Source organism: Symphalangus syndactylus, chromosome 11 (genome assembly GCF_028878055.3).
Source record: "Symphalangus syndactylus isolate Jambi chromosome 11, NHGRI_mSymSyn1-v2.1_pri, whole genome shotgun sequence".
Classification (NCBI taxonomy): Eukaryota; Metazoa; Chordata; class Mammalia; order Primates; family Hylobatidae; genus Symphalangus; species Symphalangus syndactylus.
The window spans coordinates 114,779,982-114,804,772 of NC_072433.2; the positions used below are offsets into that span (position 1 = coordinate 114,779,982).

Here is a 24,791-nt window from a genome sequence, read left to right on the forward strand (position 1 = left end):
CTGGCCACCAGGCCTAGGCCTTGGCAAAACCCCCATCCCACCAAGGTCTGGCTGCATCCCTCAGCCACTGGGCTGCCCTGCCTGGAGTTGCATGTGACATGGCACCTACCTCCTCCTCCTCTGCCAGCCCAGCCGTCCTTCTCCTGCTGCCGCCACCTCATCCCATAAGTTTTTGTATGCTATATTTTGTCTTCATTTGTTTGTAAATATTTTTTAATTTGTCTTGTGATTTTTTTCTCTGACCCACTGGTTGTTTAAGAGTGTGTTATTTCTGCGTACATGAAAATTTTTTGATTTTCCTTCTGTTATTGATTTTTAGCTTTATTCTTTATTGTTGTGAGAGAAGGTACTTTAAATGATTTTATTCCTTCTAAATTTATTGAGAATTATTTTTGTAAACCAAATTATAGCCTATCCTGGAGAATGTTTCATGTGCACTTGAAAAAAATGTATATTTTTCTGTTGTTTTGTGGATTGTTCTGTCATACTATGTCTGTTATGTCTAGTTGGTTTATAGTGTAATTCAAGCCTGTTTGCTTCTTGTTATTCTGTGTAGATATTATATCCATTATGAAACTGGAATATTGCACTTTAAGAGGTCAAGGCAGGCAGATCACTTGAGGTGAGGAGTTTGAGACCAACCTGGCCAGCATGGCAAAACCTCGTCTCTTCTAAAAATACAAAAATTTGCTGGGCATCATAGTGCATGCCTGTAATCCCAGCTACTTGGAAGACTGAGGCAGGAGAACCTCTTGAACCTGGGAGGCGGAGGTTACAGTGAGCCAAGATCACACCGCTGAACTCCAGCCTGGGCAACAGAGTGAGACTCCACCTCAGGAAAAAAAAAAAAAAAAAAAAAAGCGGAATATTGAAGTCTCCAACTATACTCACAAAAGTGTCTACTTCTTCTGTAAATTCTATCAATAGTTGCTTCATGTATTTTGGGACTCTGTTTTTTGGTGCATTTATGTGTATAATTTTATATCTCCTTTAAAATTGCCACTTTTATCAATATGCAATGTATTTCTTTCACTTTTATAAAAATTTTTGACAACATCTATGTGACTATGTGACTATGAATATAGGCACATTAGCTGTCTTTGGGCTACAATTTACATGCAACATCTTTTTTCATTCTTTTACTTCCAACCTATTTGTTTCTTTGAGTCTAAAGTGAGTTTCTTATAATCAGCATATAATTGGATCACACTTTAAAATTTATTTTGCTAGTTTCTGTCTTTAATTGGCAGTCAAAGCCACTTACATTAAAATATTACTAATAATAAAGAATATACTTCTGTCACATTGCTTTTCATTTTCTATATATTTTATGTCCTTTTTATTCCTCAATTCCTCCAATTCTATCTTCTTTTGTGTTTGATAGATATTTTCTAGTGTTGCATTTTGATTCTGTATCTTTTGCAGTTATTTGCTTCTAGAATGTGTATGTTAGTATGCTTAATAGTGTCCTGTAGGCCTCTTAGGTTCTGTTTATTTCTCTTCATTGTTTTTTCTTTCTGCTATTCAGACTGGGTAATTCCAATTGCTGAATTGCTATGGACTGAATATTTACACCTTCTCCAATTCATATGTTGAATTCCTGATTTTTAATGTGATGGTATTTGGAGGGGGTACATTTAGGAAATAATTAAGGTCATGAGGTTGGAGTCCTCATGATGGAATTATTGCCCTTATAAGAAGAGAAGGAGATAAGCGCTCTAATTTTCTCCGTTGTGTGAGGATACAGCAAAAAAAAAGGGGCTGTCTGTAAAACAGAAAGAGGGCCCTCACAAGACACTGAATTTTTTTGTCACTTTGGTCTTGGACTTCAGAGACTCCAGAATTGTAAGAAATATTTTTTCTTTAAGTCACCAAACCTATGATTTTTGTTATAGAAGTCTGAACTGACTAAAATAAATTGGTAACAAGAAGTGGGATGCTACTGTAACATATACCTTAAAATGAGTTTTGAGCTTCATGCTTTAAAAAGTAGATATTTCCATGAAGGGGCTGCTGAAGACAATCTGGTGAGGCCTGACCAAAATAGAAGAACTAGAGAGAAATCCTCCCTCTTCTTCGAGAAGACATAAATAATCCTGAGCAGAATGTTGGTGGAAATATGAACAGTAAAGGCCATTTTGATGAGGTTTTAGATGGAAAAGAGGAGCATGTCATTGGAATCCAGAGGAAAGCAATCCTTGTTGTAATGTGGCAAAGAACCTGGCTAAATTATCTTTGCGTTCTAGTGTTTTGCAGAAGATAGAACTTGTGAGTGATAAAATTGGATATTTAGCTGAAGATGTTTCTAAGCAAAGTGTTGAGAAAACCAAGGGTGTGGCCAGGCAATTGTTTGTTAAGGAGATTGGTATGGGTGTGAAACATGGACCTAATCAATACTCCACCAAGAACACTGCCAGTCTGAACTGAAGGAGATGAAGGTTGGGGGGAATGAAGAAAGTTTCTCAGACTTCTTAGAGGCTACAGGACAGGATGATAAAGCTATTCAGTAGTCTTGTGCTGTTCTAGAAGATGGGGGAAATAGCCCTAAAGACAGTTCAGAGATTATCAGGGACGTCATCTCAGCTTCAACAGGCCAAATAATCTCCAACTAAAGCCATGATGGTGAGGTCACCTGGAGCCATGGGAGCACAACCCGACCTGGAAGAAATTTGAAACCAAGATCCTCATGTGGTAGAGCCCTTGGGGTTTAGTTTCTCTCTGACAGAACCCTGGGGGAGAGATCACCATTCTGCAGAGCCTTTGGGCATAACCTCCATGCAGTAGGGCTGGTTGGGCAAAAGCCCTGCTCAACTTAGCCACAGCATGGGTGGATCTCTGCCAAGCTGTGGAGGTGACATTTTCACTCCAGTGGTCCTGGAGTGCAGAGTATCAAACCAAAAAGGATTATTCTAGATGATTCTTGAGCATTAAAGTCTACTGGAATTTGCTGTGATAGGTTTTGGATGTATGTGGGACTCATTACCCCTTCCTTCTTTCATTTTTCTCCCTTCTGGAATGTGAATATCTATCTTATGCCTGTACCATCCTGTATTTTGGGGCTTGGGGGCCATTTTGGGATATGTTTTGTACTGATATATCATAGTTGTACATATTTTCGGTACATAGAATATTTTGATATATGTATACAATGTGTAATGATCAAATCAGGGTAATCGGGACATCCAACACTCAAACATTATCTTTTTTTGTATTGGAACATTAATATTTTTCTTCTAGTTATATTGATACACAATAAATTATTGTTAACCATAATTTTCTTACTGTACTAATGAGTACTAGATCTCATTTCTCCTATCTAACTATTTTTGTACTGTTAACCAACTTCTCATTATCCTCTCCTCTTCCTTTTTCTTCCCAGCCTCTGGTAACTACCATTCTACTCTACTTCCATAAAATCCACTTTTTTAGCTGCCAGATAGAAGTGAAAACGTATAATATTTGCCTTTCTGTGCCTGACTTATTTCACTTAACATACTGACCGCTAGTTCCATTCATGTTGCTGCAAATGATAGGCTTTCATGCTTTTTTATGTCCGAATAATATTCTCTTGGGTATATATACCACATTTTCTTTATCCATTCAACCATTAATGGACAGTTAGGTTGATTCTGTATTTGGCTATTGTGAATAGTAATGTAATAAACATGGAAGTACATATATCTCTTTGATATACTATATCCTTTCTTTTGGATATATACCCAACAGTAGGATTGCTGAATCATATGGTAGTTTTAGTTTTAGTTTTTGGAGGAACCTATATACTATCTTCCATTTTGACTATATTACTTTGCATTCCCACCATCTGGCTAGGACTTCCAGTACTATGTTGAATAAAAGTGGTGTAAGTGAGCATTCTTGTCTTGATCCAGATCTTAGCAGAAAGGCTTTCAGTTTGTCCTTCCCAGTATGATATTAGTTGTGAGCTTGTCATGTATGACCTTTATCATGTTGAGGCATGTTTCTTCTATATTCAATTTATGCAGGCTTTTAAAAAATCATAAGAGGATGTTGAATTTTATTGAATGCTTTTTTAAGCATTATTGAAAGGACATTATGATTTTTCTCCTTGATTCTGTTGATGTGACATATTGATTTGCATATGTCAAACCATCCTTGCATCCCTGGGATGAGTCCCACTTGATTATGATGAATGATCTTTTAAATTTGATGTTAAATTTAGTTTGCTAGTATTTTCTTGAGGATTTTTGCATCTGTGCTTATCAGGAATATTGGCCTGTAGTTTTCTTTTTGTGTGTGTGTTTCTGTCTGGTTTGGTATCAGGTTAATGCTGACCTCATAGAATAAGTTTGGAAGTATTCTTTCCTTTTTAATGTTTTTGAAGAGTTTGTGTAGCATTGGTATTCTTCTTTAAATGTTTGGTAGAATTCATCAGTGAATCCAACGGGCTTTTCTTTGATTGGAGACTTTTTAATACTGCTTTGATTTCACTACTCATTATTGGTCTGTTCAAATTTTCTATTTCTTTATTGTTTAATCTCGGTGGGTTTTTATGTCCAAGAATTTATCAGTTTCTTCTGGGTTTTCCAATTTTTTTGATGAATAGTTGTTCTTGATAGTCCCTAATGATCCTTTGTATTTCTGTGGTATCAGTTGTAATGCCTCCTTTTTTATTTCCAGTTGTATTTATTTGAGTTTTCTCTCTTTCCTTTCTTTAGTCTAGCAAAAGTTTGTCAGATTTGCTTATTTTTTTCAAAAAAAAATGCTTCATTTTATATTTTGTACATTTTTGTCTTAATTTCATTGATTTTTACTCAGATCTTTATTATTTCATTTCTTTTACTAATATTGAGTTTGGTTTGTTCTTGCTTTTCTAGTTCCTTGAGGTACATCGTTAGGTTGTTTATTTGGAGTCTTTCTTTTTGTGTGTGTGTTAGATGTTTATTGTTATAACTCTCTTTTGTTGTATCCATTAGGTTCTGGTTTGTTGTGTTTCCATTTTCATTTGTCTATCCTGGAGAATGTTCCATGTGCTGATGAGAAAATATATATTGCGCATCAGTTGGATGAAATGTTTTATAAATGTCTGTTAGGTCCATTTGGTCTAGAGCACAGTTAACTCCAATTTTTCTTTCTTGATTTTCTGCCTGAATAATCTCTTCATTGCCAAAAGTGGAATTTTGCAGTTCCCTCCTATGATCATGTTGCAATCTATTTCTTCCTTTAGAGCTATTAATATTTGCTTGTATATTTGGATGCTCTGGTGTTCGGTACATATACATTTCCTATTGTTATTTCCTCTTACTTAATTGACACCTTGATTATTATATAATGACCTTCTTTGTCATTTTTTACAATTTTGACTTAAAGTCTACTTTAACTGACATAAGTATAGCCATTCCTGCTCTTTTTTGGTTTCCATTTGCATGCTCACTATCTGGGTGATGGAACCATTCATACCCCAAACCTCAGCATCATGCAATATACCCATGTAACCATTATGTACATATACTTTCTGAATCTAAAAAAAAGTTGAAATTATTTTTAAAATCCTATCATAGGCACCAAGGTTATAGAGTCAGTGAGGTGTGGAATTAAGACTAAAGCATAGATATCCTGATTCTAAGTCAACATTTCTTGGAAATAAGCTGAACCTGAGCTAAATATATCTGAGTCAAAGAGATATTCAGTAAGAAACTTGTTACAAAAGGACAGGAAATAAGGGGTTAGTGTCTATATAAAACAAAGCAAGATGGTGGGTTAGAGAGAATTCTAAGTTATTAGAAAAAAGTTTCCCTTAAGTATATAAGTTAAGATCCTGAGAGATACTGCTGAAATCCACATGATAAGGAAAAAAACATCACAGGCCTCATTGTGACAGGCAGCCTGAATTAGGATTTGGATATGATATAAAACCAGGAATGGAGTCAGACAAATGAGGGCCCAAATCTAACCTCTTCTTATTAGCTTTGGAATCTTACACAAGTTAATTTACCACTAAAGCATTTAGTTTCTCAATCTTTACAATGATGATAACAAAAAATATAAAGAAAATTGCTGACAGGGTTTTGAGCAATGACGTAAGGTAACATTTATATATGTAGCACCCGGCAGAATGCCTAGTATACTATATCTACCAAATATATGTTAGTTTCTGCTGTTTTTCATAAACTTTTCTTACTCGTGGTCAAGAGCATGGAATCTTGGAACCAAACAGCATATCCGTAGAATACTTTTGGCAACAGGTAATAGAAAACTCAACTCCTTAAACAATAAAGGAATTTATTGGCTCACTAAGTGCAAGTTGCAAGGTAGGGTGTGCTTCAAGATTGGTTAATAAAGCACTTTAATAATGTCATCAAGAACTTAAGCTTTTTCTGTTGTTTACTCTTCCTTTCTGAGTATGCCTGGTTTCCTGATGTCTGTGGGATGGCTGTAGTAGCATTTGCGTCTGGTTGGTGACAGAGGGTGCTTCTCCAAATCACTCTCCAATTCTGTGCAGTGTGAGTAACCCAAATTAGGTCACATTTCCTTATACAATAACTGTTGCTACAGTAAAGCCAGGCTCCGATTAGTTTATGCTTTGATTCCTGAACCAACCAACAGCAAAGAGGATAGAATTTTCTTGATGACCAGGGCCTACTTTGGAGCTGGGGTCAAATTTGGGTGTAGGGAGTCAAACCTGATGTCCACTACTGAAAACTTGAACTCCAGAACTTACTTGTTATATCCTCTGATAAGTCATATAACTTTGTTGAAACTCAACTTCTTTATCTGCAAAATGGGGCTATAATAGAATGAGCCTTCAGGATGTTTTGAAGATAAATTGAGATACTAAAATAAATTTGAAAACAAAAGGCTCTGCAGACTGTCTGACATGTAGTAAGTGCCCAAGAAATGTTAACTATTATTAATATTATTTATTCACCTATATAGTTTTGCATTATATAATAGCTATTTTTAAACAATCTGACTTTCTGGCTAAAGTGTGAGTTTTTTGAGGATGTGAACAATATTGTTTTCATTTTTTAATCTACAGATTCTTACATATAATAAATATCCAACTTATTTCTTTAACAAATGAGTGAATAAATGATGTCTTTTGAGTGAATGAATAAAGGCTTTCAAACAACAGAAGGTAGATTTAAAAGAAAGATAATAAAATGGTAACGATGGATCACATAACAAACAGGATATGGGAATAAAATGGGCCCAGCGGAGAGATATTTGAGAAAAAAATAATTCCAGACATAGAGAGGAGTTTTCTCTGAACATTAGAGTGGTTATAGGAAATGAACAAATCAAATATAGTTTGAATTCAGGGTATGCAGCTCATAAAGATTATGATGTCTTCAGATATTTTTTCTTTTACAATTTGATAAATAGGCTGGACACAGTGGCTTAAACCTGTAACCCCAGCACTTTGGGAGGCCGAGGCGGGCGGATCACTTGAGCTCAGGAGGTCAAGACCAGCCTGGGCAACATGGTGAAAACCCATCTCAAAAATACAAAGAATTAGCCAGGCATGGTGATGTGAGCCTGTAGTCCCACCTACTCAGGAGATTGAGGTGGGAGGACCCCTTGAGCCCCAGAGGCGAAGGTTGCAGTGAGCAGCGATCGCGCCATTGCATTCCAACTTGGGTGACAAGGTGAGACTCTATCTCAAAAAAAAAAAAAAATTTAATAAATATTTAGATAAAACCCAGAAGAACACCTACAGTGATCTAAAAGAGGTAGAAGAATAATTATAATAAGAGCTGCTAGATGCTTGATATGTTCCAGGCATTGTTCTAAGTGTCTCTGTTGTTTAAACTCATGTAATCCTCAAAACCAACTGTTGAGATAAGTAGTATTCTTTTCATCCCTATCGCTATTTACAGATTAAAAAACTCAAGCCCAGGTACGTTGAGTAACTTGCTGAGATCACACAGATAGTAAACAGCAAAATTGAGATTTTTTTTTTTTTAAGACAGAGTCTCACTCTGTTCCCCAGGCTGGAGTGCAATGGCGTGATTTTGGCTCACTGCAACCTCCGCCTCCTGGGTTCAAGTGATTCTCCTGCCTCAGCCTCCCTAGTAGCTGGGACTACAGGCACCTGCCACCATGCCTGGTTAATTTTTGTACAAAATTGAGATTTTTTTAACCCAAAGGATAAAGACACAAGACTCCTTGTCTTTAACCATTACACTATACCGTGTCCCTAATAAAATAGAAAGGTAGGCAGAGAAGCCAGACTGCAATCCCAAACCACCATGCACTCAGGAGTTAAACACATGTTGGTGATCATGAGGAGCACCACAGGTCTCCAAGACCACCAAGAGCCAAAAGGCACGGCCAGCAGTTCGTAATATGTGTGTTCCCTCTAATCCTTATTTTGCACTTTGTTAATCTGCAGCACGTAACACAATGGCTGTGGAGGAGGCAACTGAACAAACATTTGTCCAGTGAATGAGTGTATAGCTGAATGGTTTGGTGCCGGTATGTATGATGTGCTCACAGTATATACAATACGCCAGTATATATGATGGGCCAGTATAGATAATGTGCTTATTTCCTTGGCAGACTGACCTCTTCATGCTTCCACATTTGGTAGATTGTCTTTAAAAATTTAAGGACAATTAAGTTTTCTCAAGATGAGACAACTTGCCTTGCAATAACATTCAGAGTAATGCAAAAGAAATGTAGAGATAATCCATACTTCAGAGAATACCCTGGGAGTTGCAGTGAATATGGAATTGTGTGTCCCTTTCCAGGGAGTCTTTCAGGATTGTTGCTGAGCTATAGAGAAAAAGCACAACAGCTGTCAGAATGAAAGGATAAGCTAGTACAGGCACTCTCCAAGGGAATTAGAGACTAAGGACTATCAAACTACCACTTTCCACAAGAGGAATTTACAAACAGTCAAACAAAAACAAAGTCATTGCTAGGAATTTTTTGGTTGTGGCTTGGCATAGATCCGCCTTTGATCAGACTTTAACTTGAAATTCCTGAATATACCCCAGTTCCATGCACCCTGCTGCTTCTATGGCAAACATTCAAGGGAGTCAGAACTCCCACTCTTTCTAGATAGCTGTAGCCCCCCAAGAGTTAAGTTTCAAGGACCATTTATAAGCCAGAATACAAGTTTCAGATTTAGCTGTACAAATAACGTGCAATCTTGAAACACAGTGTAGATGAGTGTTGAGATCTTTGCATTCGAAATTTCTCTATTTCTAGTATTTCTATATTCTCCATTGTAACTGTGTGATTTCATCTCTTGCTTAGAAACATCTTAGTTATAAACAATAAATAAAATCAATTTTTCCTTCTTTCTGTATGCTAATTTATCATCTATGAGGAATGCTGTAGAAGCTATTTTCATATTTAATAGATACTGGTGGAAGATAAATTATTTGTAAGTTGAATTTTTAAAAGGAGCTTTTAAAATATCACTGTACTTACATACTCTTATAAAGAAAATATCTTTAGCTTTCAGTCTCTGAAGGAACAAAATCAAAACTGCTTGAACAAGTATCCCAGCTGGAGGAAAAACTGGAGGCTGTGGATCACAAGGAAGCCAGTGGGGAACCATATGAAAAAATGGTTCTTGAGAAAGACCAGGTAAGCTGTAGAACAAAGACATCTTTATTTTAAAAGTTACCTAATTTTATATGAACTGACAATCCTGGAAAGCCATTTCAGTCTGGATTAAAAGTCCGTATTTTTAAGTTCACAATGGCAATGGTAAATAACAATATTTGTATTTGCTAAAAGTAATTTTATTGCCTGGCAAATATTGAGATAAAATTTATTTTGCTAGTAGTAGCTTTAAAGTTTGTTTGATATGTATCCTCTTGAATAATATTAGCTGAATATTCTATTTATTTTATAAATGGTACTGACTGTACAAATGTCCCCTAGTTGTCAATGTTGGAGTATTTCTTTCTGTGGAGTAAAACAAGAGGATCATAACATTTGGCATATGTTTTTTAATCAATTACTTTATAAGAAATGATTAATCTCTGAATATCTGAGCATTAAAATGTATATCATTATATAAATTTACCTCTTGTTCAATCCAAAGGGTTTGTATCTGCTTTTGGAATATATGGATATGCTTTCATGTGAAGGGGCACATACTTAGTTTCTAAACTTTTCTCCTTTTTAGTGCATCCGGAAATTGCAAGCTGAAGTAAAAGCTTCCCAGGAGCAACTTATAGCCCAGGTAAGTGTTTTCCTCCTTTTTTCATCCCTTTATTTATGTCATTGTTAGCTTGAAAATGAACAGAACATGGAAAGAAGTTATAAATGAGTTTTGTCGGGAGCAAACCAAATCATAAGGTTAAAAATGAGTATTTTTACTGCATCTACACAGTTTCTTTTCATACATAAAATTCTGATTTTTCTGGATGACAAAAATTCCAAGCTGAGCTCTTATATATAATCAGATGGTCTAATCAGGTGCTATCAGGAGGAGAGAACTAGAAACTTAGGACAGAAAGATGAAGAAGCCAGCCTAGTTGGGTGAATAGGTGGAAGTGGAGAGATGTGGTAATTATTGACCCATCAGATAAAGGTCTAGAGCAGTGCTTCTTAAACTTTACTGTATGTAAGAATCACCTGATAGCTTCTTAAAACAAATTACTCAGATTCTGTTTCCTGCATGCCTAGGGTGGGGCCTGGGAATTTGCACTTTTGGGTGATTCTAGATTCAGACAATGCTGATGCTGCCAGTCTTCAGGACACACGTTAAGTAACATTATTTTTTATACATACATATATATTACATATATTTAATATATATTATAATATGTATTATGTATATATATAAATATATATATTCACTCTGCCCCAGTCTTATGATTTTAGGCAAGTGACCATATAAACCAATCAGACTACATAGTTGCCCATTTTCTCCTGCAAGTACTCACCTGAGAGAGACCCCATGAATTTCTATGGCAAATTTCATTTACACACTAGCCTAAGTTTGCTCTGAGAACAACACATGAGCATCTCCTGCCACAATACCCTGTGTGTCCATGACCATAAATCTGTCACCCTGCCACTATTTTAATTACTGTAACTGGCCCCAAATTGTTAACATACATGAGTGAATTCAGAGCCTCCCACAACCCCACTCCCCGTTACAAAGTAGCCCACTTGCTCTGACACCATCAAGCCCTATTGGCAGAGAAGAGAGAGGATAAAAATCTGTGTGTAAAGATTTGGAGTGGGTGCAGAAAACCAAACAGAGCAAAAATATAACACTCATAGGGTGAGTGTGATCTGCTGGAGTGGCAGAGAAGAGAAAGGGGATTTAAAAACCAGGGTGGTAGGAATGGAACACTGAAGATGGGGTGAGGGTTCTTCTGGAATAAGAGATGAGAGTTCTGAGGATGCTGAAGATTAGGAAATAACTTGAAGTATTAATAAGAGTTGCCTGGCAAAATATATACTTGAACCCCTTTAAGTGAGAGTCCCATGGAAAGTTTGGAATTTCTGTTTGGAGTGTGCCTCCTTAATTAACACCTGTGGGACTTGACCTCTATAATAGTCTCCTGGTTTCCATGCCTCCATCGTGAGTGAAGTTTCCAAAGCATAATCCCTGCTCCTCATCTTCTCTTCTCCCTCACTCCCCTCTCTTTGCCTCACACTGAGCCTACTACTAGAATGGAGCTGCTGTCTTTCTTTATGCATCCAGTATTATTTGATGTTCTGTGATTTTGGTCACAGTATTCTCTTAAACTGGAATATCCTTCTCTCTTCTCTTCATTCAAATAACTCTTTTCTGTCCTTGCAAGAGTCAAGTTAGGTACCAACTTCTCCCTTAGTCCCTAGATTACTTTCTGTGGGTCCCCACAGCCTCCTTTAGATACATCTATTTGAGCTGTTAAAGTAAACATTGTAGACAAATTAAATTTAACAGAGTTCATTTGAGCAAAGAATGATTCCTAAACTGGGTAGAAATCAGAACCAGAAGAGGTTGAGAGAGCTCCATCCAGCAGCATGATTGGCAAGCTTTTATAGGCCAAACACAGAAGCAAAGTAAAGACATTATCTGTTGGCTACCTAAGTTAGGTGTTTGCCTTATTTGGGTGTGGCTGGATCAGTTGGGTGCCTGTGATTGGCTGAAGCTCAGCTGTTTGTGATTGGCTGAAACCCAACTATCTGTTACAAAAAATATACTCCTAAGTTAGGTTTCCGTTTGTTAAGTAGGAACTCAAAATAGGGAGAGAACCTCAGGCCAATGCCCTCCTGCTTATTTAACAGAGCTCAATATACTACACTTTGTTGACAGTATATGTTTATATATCCGTCACCCACTAGACTCTAGGGACATTGAAGGCAGCACTAAGAATGTGTCTCTGAATGCACTACACCCAGTACAGGGCTGGGTGCATTGCAGCTACTCTATACATTTTGCTGAATTGCATTGAATTTTACTCTGATCATGTCATTTCCTTAGTTCCAAAGCCTTGAGTGAGACAATGCTTGTCCATTATCCCAGAATAAAGTCTAACCTCTTGACCATGGCATTTATCATGCTGACAACGGAGACCTGACCCCCTTTCCTGCCTCATCTCCATCTCCATCTGCGACCCCCAAGTGCAACCCTGCATCCCTGCCCTAGCAGCTTTGCTTGTAGCTCCTTGCTACCCTGAATACCTGTCCCTGCCATTGAGTTTGCCAGACTTTCCCCATTCTTTATCAAGACTGTTTTTTCCACAAAGTTCTCCCTGACTATCAATCCAGAAGTAATCTCTCCTTCTTTGGTGCATTCACAGCACTTCTCTGCGCCTCTTTTCAGTTATTTGTCACATTATGCCCCACAAAAGAATGATCTGATGCAGCCTCTTTTTCAAGACTGCAGGTTCCTGGAGGAAGTATGTCTGTTTATCTTTATGCCTCCCACAGTGTCTGGCTCAATGTCTTGTACAGATTTTATTGAAATGAATTGTTAAAATGGCTAAATTAAAAATAAAATTATTTTGGCATTTGTAGGAGCATCCTTTATATATCAGGGAAAATCACTTTATGTATTCCGTGAAGATGTCAATATTACATCAGGCATTAATTTAATGAGGCTGACACTTGCAAGATATAACCTGCAAGTGACAAAAGGTAAGGATCTCTTAGAGTGGAAACAGAAGGAAAAAAATAGCAGAGAAAGAAAACACAGTTGCTAGAAATTACTATTTCACGTGAAATAAAGAGTTTCTAAAGGAAACATGGTCTTAACATGAAAATTAACAACGTAATGTCTTGGCTTGCTTTTATTCAGAGTTCACTGATCTAGAACTCAATAGTCGAATAATATTATTGTTTAATTAAATTGATAGCTATGAAATGGAGAGGAGATGAAAGCCTTAACATTTCAGAGTTATCGTTTGCTAATACTCTGAAGATTAAATTCTCATCCCATTAAATTTACTGTGCCTAGTCACATCTTACACTTCTAAAGAAATTATTAAGGGTTACCCCTCCCAGTGCACACATAGGCACCCAGCCTGAGCCACCACCGGGCTAAGCTGCCGTGGGCATCTTTATCACTCCCTCCCATGATTACTTATCCACTTAAAGACCTACATGGGATAAAACAAATATTTGAAATGAAAGTTTGTAATTACTTAAAGATACCTGTTCTTGTTAGGGCAATTTGAGTCAGGACTAGTTATCTTAATAAAAAATTCCTTTTAAAATTAATGCTTTCCAAATTATGGAATCCATATGTTGCCTATGGTTAGTATTGGCAGGTATAACTGCTCAGCCCCATCTGTTCACTCCTTCATTGATGACCTGAATATCTGCAGTACTCCGGATGTCTGCCTCCCCTCTTTACCTCCATCCCAATGGCCATCCCATCTCTCAGTTTCCAGCCACCCACAAGACCTGACCAGGACCAAAAGCTCTATAATATTCAGTGGGTTTATTTCAAAACGGAAATCTGGGTAATTGGGTGGTAGACACTCAAGTGTGATGTTATTCTCTATACTGTCCTGTATGTTTGATACATTTCATAAAAAACTAAACAGTTAAAAACATCCAGATGAAGGAATCCTTCAAGTGAATCATACAGCATGCTTGAAAGTGTAGGACAGATGAGTGAATTTTGGAAACCAGAAGATCCTGAATTACAGTCCCAAGGATACACTGAGGCCTAGAAGCTCAGGGTGAGGAACTCAGGGCATGGGAGGCACCCAGGACAGGGGTCTCCCAAAATGCTGGTTTAACTTCCTTTCCTTCTCTAAAGAGGCTATAAACTGCCATTTTACTTTCTAAATTAAGAATCTACAAGAGCAGACTGCTGCCTCCTAAAATTCCAGGCCCTCTGCTAATTGACTTGTTCTTACCATAACAGAGGACACGGCCTGTTTCCTTGGGTTTGGTTCTGTTTTGTTTTGCTGCCTAAGCATCCACTGACACACCTTTGGCAATAATACCCAGATATTCTCTACAATTGCATCTCTCCTATTATGTGCCCTCTTCCAGGGCCTGTCATTCAAAGAACTCTGTCAGCTACTAGCTGAGGAGTACACATGTGCCAACTGGACTCTTTCTCCAGGGACTCAGCACATGAAATTCAGGTGAGGAACGAGAGAAAAAACAGTTAGAGCTGGTACATTCTACCGGGGATGCCCAGGCATCATAGTGAAGTACCTTATGCTGCTTGAACCAGAACTGTCCTAGATCCTCTCCATTTCTGAATCTGTTTCCTATTGATTTTAGGAGCTACCCCCAAACCCTCCAGTAAATTCTCTTTTTCTTTAAGCTAGCCAGAATCAGAGTCAGTTGTTTATAACTGAGAACCCATCATTCTTCTTTTATCCCAGCGGTTCTCAAAATGTGGCTCCTGGACCAGAAACATTAGCATCACCTAGGACTTTGAAATAGAGATTTTGAGGACTCATCTCATTCTGCTAAAATCAGAAACTCTGGGAAAAGGATGCAGAGTTTAAAAGTCCTGCAGATGATTGTGATGGTGGTAACATCTGAGATGTACTGCACTGTCCAGTGAAGCCCCTAGCACTTCTAGCATAGACACTTACTTGCTGACCAGGACATTGTCCCTGACCAGCATCTCACAGATGAGGCTGGCCTCATGGGCCTTAGCTCCTTGTGCTGGGATACCTCTCCGGCCTGATTCCTAGTGCAGTGCTGGGGATTGAGACGTGGAGACATGCTGCAGCACACAATATGTGTCTGTTCAACTGATGAGTTAAATGAGAACTATCTTCCTGCCCTCCCTCTCCCAACCCCACACTTCTATGTGCTCTAGAAGCATCACTTCATTCCCGAGGCTTGTCATGACTAATTCTACTGTAAAGTGACAGCAGTTAATCACACCTTAGAGTCACATAACAATATACAGCTTCCTAAATGCTCCTACCAACATCATGTCATTTATATTTCACAATAATCCTATGAAGTAGATATCACTCCCCCTCCTCGATCAGCAGAAGAAAGTGAGAGTCAAAGACACAAAGATCCTTGCTCATAGCAAATAGCTGGTATGTAGCACAGCAGACTTGCATGTAGATGTTCTGACTGTAAAGCTCCTGTTTTTAACGCTGAATTTCACTTCTAAGTCAGGATTTTTGCTGCATATATATGCCAATGTACAGATGCCAGCTGTGGCAATAAACTAATTTTAACGATCTTTTAACTTTATTGTTAAAAGATCATATGGCCGACTCAGACCACATGGCAGAGTTAATCAGTGGTTATAATAGAGGTTCTACCTGTGCCAATGAGGAGTGGGGAAATTCCTTTCCTGCAGGCCATTCTCTTAGTGCCACATATACATTAATCTAAATGGAAAATTCCTCAGTGATTATTTATGAACAGAACCAGGTGGTACTGAATGAGTGCATGTGAGATAAATCTAGGAAATATTTTTGTTGCATGTGTTCATTATATTAAAATGAGCCCCTCTCAGTATCCCACTTTCTTTGGTTAGATTATCTGCACTGGATAATTATTTAGCCCCTCATTTTAACCCTTTATGTGGTTACCCCATGGCTCATCTTTCCCATGCTGAATCTGGAAAGGTTGAATACCAAAGAAGAATAGCAGAAGCTTTCAAATTCCATCAGTGGGTGTTGCTGCCAAGCTTCTGTGAGCGCTCAGAAGAGGAGGGGGTCTGAGCTCTCTTCACATCAGCAGGTTGCTCCTAACCTAGATAGAATCAGCACTCTCTGAACTATGATCCGCTAACAGATCCTGCCCAGTTAGACGTGGTTAAGAAGCTAATCTCTAACACATTGAGGCAATATTCGAAGTGAAACTTTGGAGCCCCACCAGGATATTATCTCTTGTTTTCCCCCATCAAATAGCCAATGCACAATAAATTGCTCTAGAAGCCACTAATTAGTTGTTGGGTTTACTAGTGAGGACACACTTAGGGGCAAGGACCTAAAGTTTGAGTTGGGTTCATTACATCATACAAAGACCCTGGCTGGCACCCAGGAGGCTTATTTTTCCCTTTCTAATCAGATCTAAGTCCTGTTTCTTCATGTTCTATAGATGATGAGTAAGTTTAAGCTGAACAACCACCTGTACCAATTCCTGCCACCCCGCCGCCGCCAGCTACCCTTGCATGTGTCTAGTCTTTGCTTAGCTATTTGATTGGACACAGGGGGTAGACTTTTTTTTATAAGTATCTATTAGCTAACCATGCATTTCTTCAAACATGTATTTCAGTTTCTTACTTAATAAGCTTAGACTTCTCACATCAACATTCTATAAAAGGAATATACAGATTTTAGAGGTTCTCATATTCAAATACAGATCCTCGTTACAATCCCTATTTACTTGTTGAAAAATCGGATGGGAACAATGTAAGACAGTCTCAGCTTTTCCCCCCTCTGATCCTGAGCCACATTTATCTATATAAACCTCCAGCCATTGAGGCTCACCCAAAACTCACCCTTTACTATTACTGTAAGAATCTAATAGAAATCATATTTTTATTTTTCTTAAAAATTTAAATTACTTTAAGAAGACTGAGAGGCATACCTCTCCATTACAGAGAGCAGAAAGATGAGCTATTTATGGGAATCATGAGGGGTTTTAAAAGGCCTCTGGTCCTGCTGCCTAATCCCTGCCAGAGAGGAAGACAGCACTGGGGAGTGAGACACTGGGCTAGACCTCAGCTCTGCTACCAGCTGTCGACGTGGCAAAGGTTACTTCTGCTCCTCCTGTCAGTAGAAAGAAGCTGACATTACTTAGCCCCACAGGGTTTTTTGGAGGTTACGTAAACTTGTGAAGTGAGATAATTCACATGAAGTTGTTAGCAGAGTGCCCAGAACGTAGTAAGTGTTCAATAAATCTATTAACAGGTTATTCTAAATTCGAGTTATCCCTTATAGTAACTGTTCTCCAGTTTATGGGATTACAGTTTATAATTCTATAGAATAAGGCACCTCATTTTAGCTGCCTATTTATTTTATAGACAATACTAGGAAGTTAATTAATTAAAGACAAAATTGCTTTCTGAAGAGAATCCTGTCACGTCCTGTCAGGTCAGTACTTTCTCGGCACATTTCTTTCCGTGGTCAATGTCTTCTTAAGCCTTTCCCAGAGCTAGCTGCTTGTCACTTAATTGTCTGTTTCTTTCTTTATCCGCCATTAGATTATAAGCTTCTTGGGGGTAGAGCCTGGATCTAGTTCACTATGCCTTCTGAGTACTAGATTGTCAATAAGTATTTGTTCAGTCAATCAGTTGTTCAATCAGTCCTTCAGTCAATCAGTGGATGAGTGAATAAATAAATGTGGGTAGTCCTTCAATTCAAGAAATATCAAGAAAATCATTTCCAAAAGATTTCTGTTCTACCCCTAACCCAGCTGGCCATTTCTACCAGAGAGCTCTGTGCTTCACTGCACTCCTGGGCTGATCAGGAGTTGATATTTGAGCTCAATGCTTAGCTTTAAAAAGCTTAGGTGAAAAGAAGCAGGACTATCTAAATATAGTCCTTATTTTCAGATATATAACTTAAAATCCTTCCTGAATTAAGTGAGATCAGCAGAGAGCCACATGCCTAGACTTCACCAAGGTGCCCTAGAGCTACTTTATTGAATGGCAGGCAGGAGGGAGTAGTCTGATGTTCATGACGTACTGTGGGAGGATTTTATAAGAAACTGCCCTGTGAAGCTTATTACTGTGTTTACTGTCAGGTTATTATTGAGGACATTTATTATTCTATTAGGTAGTGTGCCTTCCTTCGCCAGTAATGTTGCTGCTTCCACTGAGCACTGGGCTTGATTTTATTCCATGGACGCGTTTTTGTTTTTATAAATGGTTATTTTGACCATCAGAAAGACTACAGCCAACTTTTGCCTTACCTCTAACAAGTGAGTATTTTATGTTAGGGCATGAATTGTGCGAACCTTCCCCCTTGACCCATTTTACTTCTCTGCCCTTAAATTCTCTTTATCACATCTTTTGAGTTCTTATTTTAGTGGCTTCTCACTTAGTATATCTACCTTTTTTTTTCAAGCTACACTAAATCCTTTCTGAAATGTACAGTCTCAAAGTAAATCAATGAATCCTAAGGGAAGTAGTCAGATCCATATTGGCCCTAAGTGGTTCTTCCAGAGTCAGTTCCATGGACTGTGGATTCAGTTACATAATTCTCGCTTAAAACCCTCAGTGGCTGCCCAAAGGTCTCCTGACACTCTGCCCTACCCTCTACTGCTGGTTGACACCCAGTGATGGTGCTCACTTGAGGACTTGGAATTCACTAAGAATTCCTCTAGGTTCAGGCCTCCATCCCTTTGCAGAGTGAGTCTTTCCCTCTGCTTCATCCACTACTTACTTTCAACACTTGGCATTCATCTCCCCTAAAGGACAAGCCTTTCTTGACTTCTCAGTGAGAAGCCAACCTCTCCGTGCACATATTCCATGGATCTCTTTTTCAGCCTTTATTCTACTCCATTAGTTGAGTTCCCCAGATTCTGGGACTTGGCTTTATTCACATACAGTTCTTGACACACAGGAGGTGTTCAGTAAATATCTTGTTCAATGAATAAGAATGGAGTAAATGAGAGAATGTATAAATGCCATATACCTGGATTTAATGTTGATTTTTAAAAATGAGCAAAGCAACAACAGTTAAGTGTGTCTCTCTATAGCAAATCATCCAAAAAAGATACTAAGAGATTTATTTATAATTTTATCTTATTTTCAAAAAGGAAGAAACAAAATCAAATAAAAATTTACACCTCAATGGGATATAGCCTGTTACTTTATGAATGTTAAACTTTTGCTGTTCTCTTGATACAATGTTATACTGTTATTAAATATTAACTATAATGTTTAATTTAACCATATTTATTTATTTATACTCAAATTTCAAAATGGACCTGAGATTGTTTATAAGATGCAAATGTGTGAAATAGTTGAATTTTTAAAAAGCACTTAAAGAGCCATAATTGAGAATATATATTTAAATAAAATAGAAATATCAGGAAAAAAATAGAATACGCATGTGTGAGTTCTAACTTCCCATGCAATATAGTTGAAACATAAATATGGCTTTTATCTTTCTAACAGCCAAACGCAGATCAAGGAAAATGATCAAATAAATAATTAGTGTGTTGGGGGGATTCTACAGGATGCTACCATTTATTTCTATTGAGTTAACCCTAAAATGAGATTCTATGTTGAATTTCTTATAGGGAATATTGAAAGACAGTTGGGGGAAAACTCATGAACAATATCAGACCAGCAAATGTAATAATTGGTTTTATTTGGCAGTTTCTGTAATTTCCATCCAAAGAAGCCAAGGACATAACATGTAAATAGTTAAAGTAATCTTTCCTTATTGTAATTCTAGGCTAGCTAGTATTGCATATAGTTTTAATCCCCAGCTATTTACGATAATCCAGCTGGCAAAGTCAACTGCAGTCGAAGGCCAAGTAAATAATGTAGAAGAGGGAAGATGGCCAGAACCAGTCGTATGGGTCCAGAGGGTGCCTGACTCACATAAAAAGGAGAAAAAAGCCCAAGATCACTGATTTTTCAGACAATGAAAATCCAGATTTTGGGTATGAAATCTTCTCATTTGTAAATGTTGTCAACTGATTTGAATAAAATAGATCGCTCTGTGTGGCAAACAAAATACATTTATTCGTAGCCTAAATATGAGCCTTACACTGGATTTTACATTCAGGCTGCTATTTTCTTACATCTGTTCCACAATTTGAAAGATGTTCTTCAAAAAAGGACAGGAATAAGTGAGGGAGAATTAGGTTTTGTGGTGGTTGTTTCAGCCACTATAAGTTTGCTAGTTGGATAATGCTAGCTTTTGTAACAAATAGATCCCAGAATTTCAGTGCTTACCACAATAGAAGTTCATTTCTTTCTCATTCAAATAACAGTCCATTGTGGGACCTGCTGGTGGGCAGACTCTGCCCATTCATTGTTATTTAGTGTCTTTCTGTGATAAAAACTGTTGGAGCCTCTGCTGTGCTCAACATGTAGGATCCAAGGTCATTTTGGGGTCATCTCTATCCCAATTGGCCAGAAGAGAAGAGATTGTTGAGGTGTGGCCTTCGAAAATTTCTAATTGGTCATACCTGGAAGTGGTGCATTGGTTAGAACTCAGTCATGAGACCACATTAATTACAAAGAATGCTAAAAAGGGTAGTCTAGCTGTATACCCAGAAAGGAGAGGGGAATATGGATTTTTGTTAAGCAGCCATCAGATTCCACCATTTTAGTCTTTTAAGTGATTTACTTTATCTTGGATCTCTCTTCACAATTTGATTCCAGGGTGAAGAACATTAGAAATTGGTTTATTATTACTATTATTATTATTGTTAAGCCAAGTAAAACTGGAGATTAAAATTTATGCAATAAATACAATACAAAGATATGAAAGAGAACATACAGTCTTGCTCTATGATATTCAAGAGGAAAAAGTCACGTTTTTGTTGTTGTTTAATAAAATCAAATCTGACTCAGGCTCCATGTGTCATTGTTAGCAGAAAGTTCAGTTTCAGTCATTTCGGAGGAAGGGTTGTCCTCTCTTTTTCCTGGGATTTGCAGAAGTACCCCAGTAACTTTACTTGCCAAAAGTTGGGGCCACTAACTTCTAGTGGGTTGTGACTTTCCTTCCCTCTACTCCATTTGCATGCCTATGGGCCCATTCAGAGCCTTGTGGCTCTTTTTTTTCAGTGCTAAGCTTTAACAGACGGTATATGGCAGCTCCTGGTCTATATACAACACTCAGCATCAGGGCTCTCTACATATAACTGCCTATTTCAGGTCTTATTACCCAAAGGACCTGTGTACAAGTGGAGTACGCTCTCTGCTGTCTTAAGAACCCCCAATACTTAATCTGCTCTAAATTCTGAAGCAACTTCCTCCCCTTAGGTTTTTCTACTTCCTTTTCTTTTTCAAAGCATCAATCTCCATTCCCTCCCTTGTTGGGGCATTTTCAGGTTGTTTTATTAATGAGACCAGGTTTCCCAAACAAAGGCTTTCCAGATGCTCAAACTCTACCACAAAAGTTAATTTCCTCTCCTTGCATGGGAGTTGGGGGTAGTGTTGGTAATACAGTAGCAGCAATTCCTCTTTATGAAGAACTTAATATTTTTAGGCTGAACTTATTTGAAACTTAAGGGATTTTTTTTAGAGGGTTGTGTACTTAGTAATGCTTAGATAGAAAGGCTTAAACAGAAATGCTTAGAAATATATGCTTAGATAGTTGAGTCAAAATGTGATATATTTTAATTTATTTTGTTCACAAATGTGAAGAAATACTAAAATTATTAGGTAAAATAAAATCAAAGCTGTGTTAGTTATTAGCACTGAAATTGACTTTACCTATTCTTTCACCTGTTAGATATCTTTTACTCCCCAGTGATAAGTTTATTATCATCAGATTTACCAGGTAATAACATACATAAGAGGAAATGTGAGTACCTACACTAATAATCATGATACATGATAGAGTCATTGGCAAGGTCTGAGAAGAAAAGGTAGACAATAAATGCCTGTCTCTCCTCTCCCCAACCTCTCCTCACACTATCTACACCCTCCATACACACTGCTCCCTGCCCCAGTAAATTGGATGAGTTGACTAAATATTTAAGAAATTCTTGAGTATAAACTGCATGTATAGAACATTTTCCCCTCTGAACATTCAAGACAGACTGTTTGAGGGTTTAGAGTCCAGCTCTAACAGTTACTAGCTGCGTGTCTTTGAGTAGATTGCTTGATCCTTCTGAGGCTTAATTTCCACGACTGCAAAATGGGGATACTAAATGTATCTAGCTCACAGATTTGTCATGAGGATTAAATGTGTTAATTTTTGTAAAATCCTTAGACTGGTACCTACAACACAATCAATTTTATGTAAGTGCTTGCTAAACAATAAAACAAAACAAAAAAATAAAACAACAAAACCAGCATACATTTCCATGTTTTGCTCAATAATAAGTTTTAAGCACATTCTTTGTGGGAGAATGCTCTGCATGTTCAGCATCGTGATTATCGGTAAAATGGAATAATGGTAGAACCTACCTCAACAGGATTATTGTGAGAATTAAATGGGATGACACTGGTGAAGAGCTGAAAGTGATCCTGGGGTATAGCCAGCCCTCATTAATGTTGATGATGATTATCAGTGCATCCGTGCTACTGCTATTGTTGCCTTGTCCTGACCCTCATTTGCTATATATGCTTTGACATTTATCTAACTGTTTGAAAGCATCTATTTTTTGGTACCATATTCCATTTTACTGATTTTAACTCTTAATTATTTCACCGTCTTAAAAAAAAATACATGTCCCTGTTGAGCCCAATACTCACTCATTCTTTCTGTGCGTGAGGAGAGCACGTAGGAGACTGTTTTGTTTCCGCCAAAGGAGGAATTAGTACGGGGCGTTTCTGCTCACCTTCACTTGAGTAAGAACACAGTGATTGCTTTAGGCAGAGGTCATTGCCATGGGGAATGGAAAACTACTGCCTACGAGTTTGGAACTGAAAAAGACAATCTTTGATGTTTCAAGGCAATTCTGACCACACTCTTTTTCCTCTTGCTTTGCTGCCCTAACCTTTACTTTCTCAGCTTCCTGGACAATGCCTCCTACCTGTTTCTCTCTAACTCTTGCTTGACCCCATAACCAAATGCCCCAAATGGGAATTTTTATGACGCATATTTCCTGTGCTCAGTGCTAAATCAAATGCAGCTGATTTTACCGGTTTCTTTGACATCCATTTTTGGATGCATGTTCCTGGAGACATTTGTGTCCCTTTAGAGTGGGAGCCATGCAGGGTGGAGAAGGGCCTGATGGCACACACCTTTCCATGAGACCCTTTTGACGTTGCTCTTCACCTTCCTGATTGCAGGGGCCCAGGATGGGACTTAAACTGTCCCTATTTTATTATTTTGTTCTTTTTCTGCTTTAGCCTTTCCACTCTCAAATTCTCTTGTCAGAAATTCCTCTGGAAGCACCCTCAAGCAAATTGAATGAAAAAACTCAGAATTTTTGGAAATTTAAACAAGTAAATTTTTCTGTAGTTTCCTAAAAATCATTGAGGATATCAATACCCTCTTTTGCAAAATAAAAAAGGAAGTTGTTTCTAATTTTAAATTTTATTTAAAATTTAATTAACTGCTTATGTGATGTTTATCATTTGTAGTGTTTCAAATACAAATAATTCTATGTTTTGCCCAATCTCTTCCCTTTCTTTTATATGCCATTTACTGAGGGCTGACATAAATCCCACTGGGAGACTACAGAGAGTAAAAAGGGACCTGGAAGAGTTTGCCTGAGCCTTTATGACTGAAAAGTTTTGTCATAGTCTCAGAATCTGTAACAATAATCAGTGACCATATTTAAAAAAATGATTCACACAGACTTGTTCAAGCAGGTGTGCTTTCTGCAAGAAGGATAGCCAGGTCAGAGTCCAAAAATGGTTTAAATATGAATCACCTTAAAAAACAAAGAAAAACTAAAGTAGTAATTCTACACCTCTTAAACTTTTTCCATTAAAAACTCATGACAATATTGTGTTATAGGAAGAAGGACCTGAGCTTCTCATAGAAAGGATACCAGTAAATCACACAATCCAAGAAGAGGCAAAGGAATGCAAAACCAAAATAAACAGTTATTAATTATTCATTCTTCAACTATTTTTACTGATCCTAACAGGCCAGTTTCTCATCCTTCAGGTTTAGTGGGTGCAGGGAGCCTTGGTTGTGAATTGCTATTGTCTGTCCTCACAGAAGAACTGATTTAGAGGAAGGATTAAAAGGAAAAGCAGGAGGAGGTTTGGAGGATCAAACAGGGAGGCTGCTTCAGGAGTAGGGGAGAATGCAGAGGGCAGTAAGGGCGGGAGTGGGAGCAGGAACAATGTGAACAGTGAGACTGGAAGTTCAGCAGAGGGAATAGTCGGAAATCAGAATAGGAGGCGTTATTCTTCTTTGTGGAATTGCTAATGAGAATACAGCTAAATGTTTGCATTAAGCATTAAAAACAAGTTATGTCCAGTTTGAGCCCATGGGAATGTTTCCCCCTCAACGCTCTTCCATGCACAAAACACACCTTCCCCAGAGTGTGGAGCTCAGGAGGTAACCAAACTAACGAAAGAACTCTGCCATGGTAACCCTTGCAAGTCTGCCCTGTTGAGTTAAAGTCATTGTTGTGGATAAAAGCTTCACTAAATGGAAATGGAGGATTGAGATTCTAGCCTAAACAGTAGCATGTTTAATGCTCATAAATGTGTAGTTTTTAGTTAATTGGAATAGCTAAAAGCTTAGTTGGGAAAAGACTCAGTAACATTTTGGGAGATCTTTCCATGACTTCTCCAAAACTGTGTTGCC

The 24,791-nt window shown here is 37.8% G+C and overlaps 1 protein-coding gene across 1 annotated transcript in view; it reads left to right on the plus strand.

Annotated features, from left to right (window-relative positions):
* Positions 1–24,791, plus strand: part of CCDC192 (coiled-coil domain containing 192) — a 237,253-nt gene that overhangs the window by 72,748 nt on the left and 139,714 nt on the right. Inside the window, exons 4-5 of the mRNA XM_055299209.2 lie at positions 9,448–9,579; positions 10,127–10,183. Coding sequence (XP_055155184.1) covers positions 9,448–9,579; positions 10,127–10,183 — 189 coding nt within the window. The remainder of the gene's footprint in view (positions 1–9,447; positions 9,580–10,126; positions 10,184–24,791) is intronic.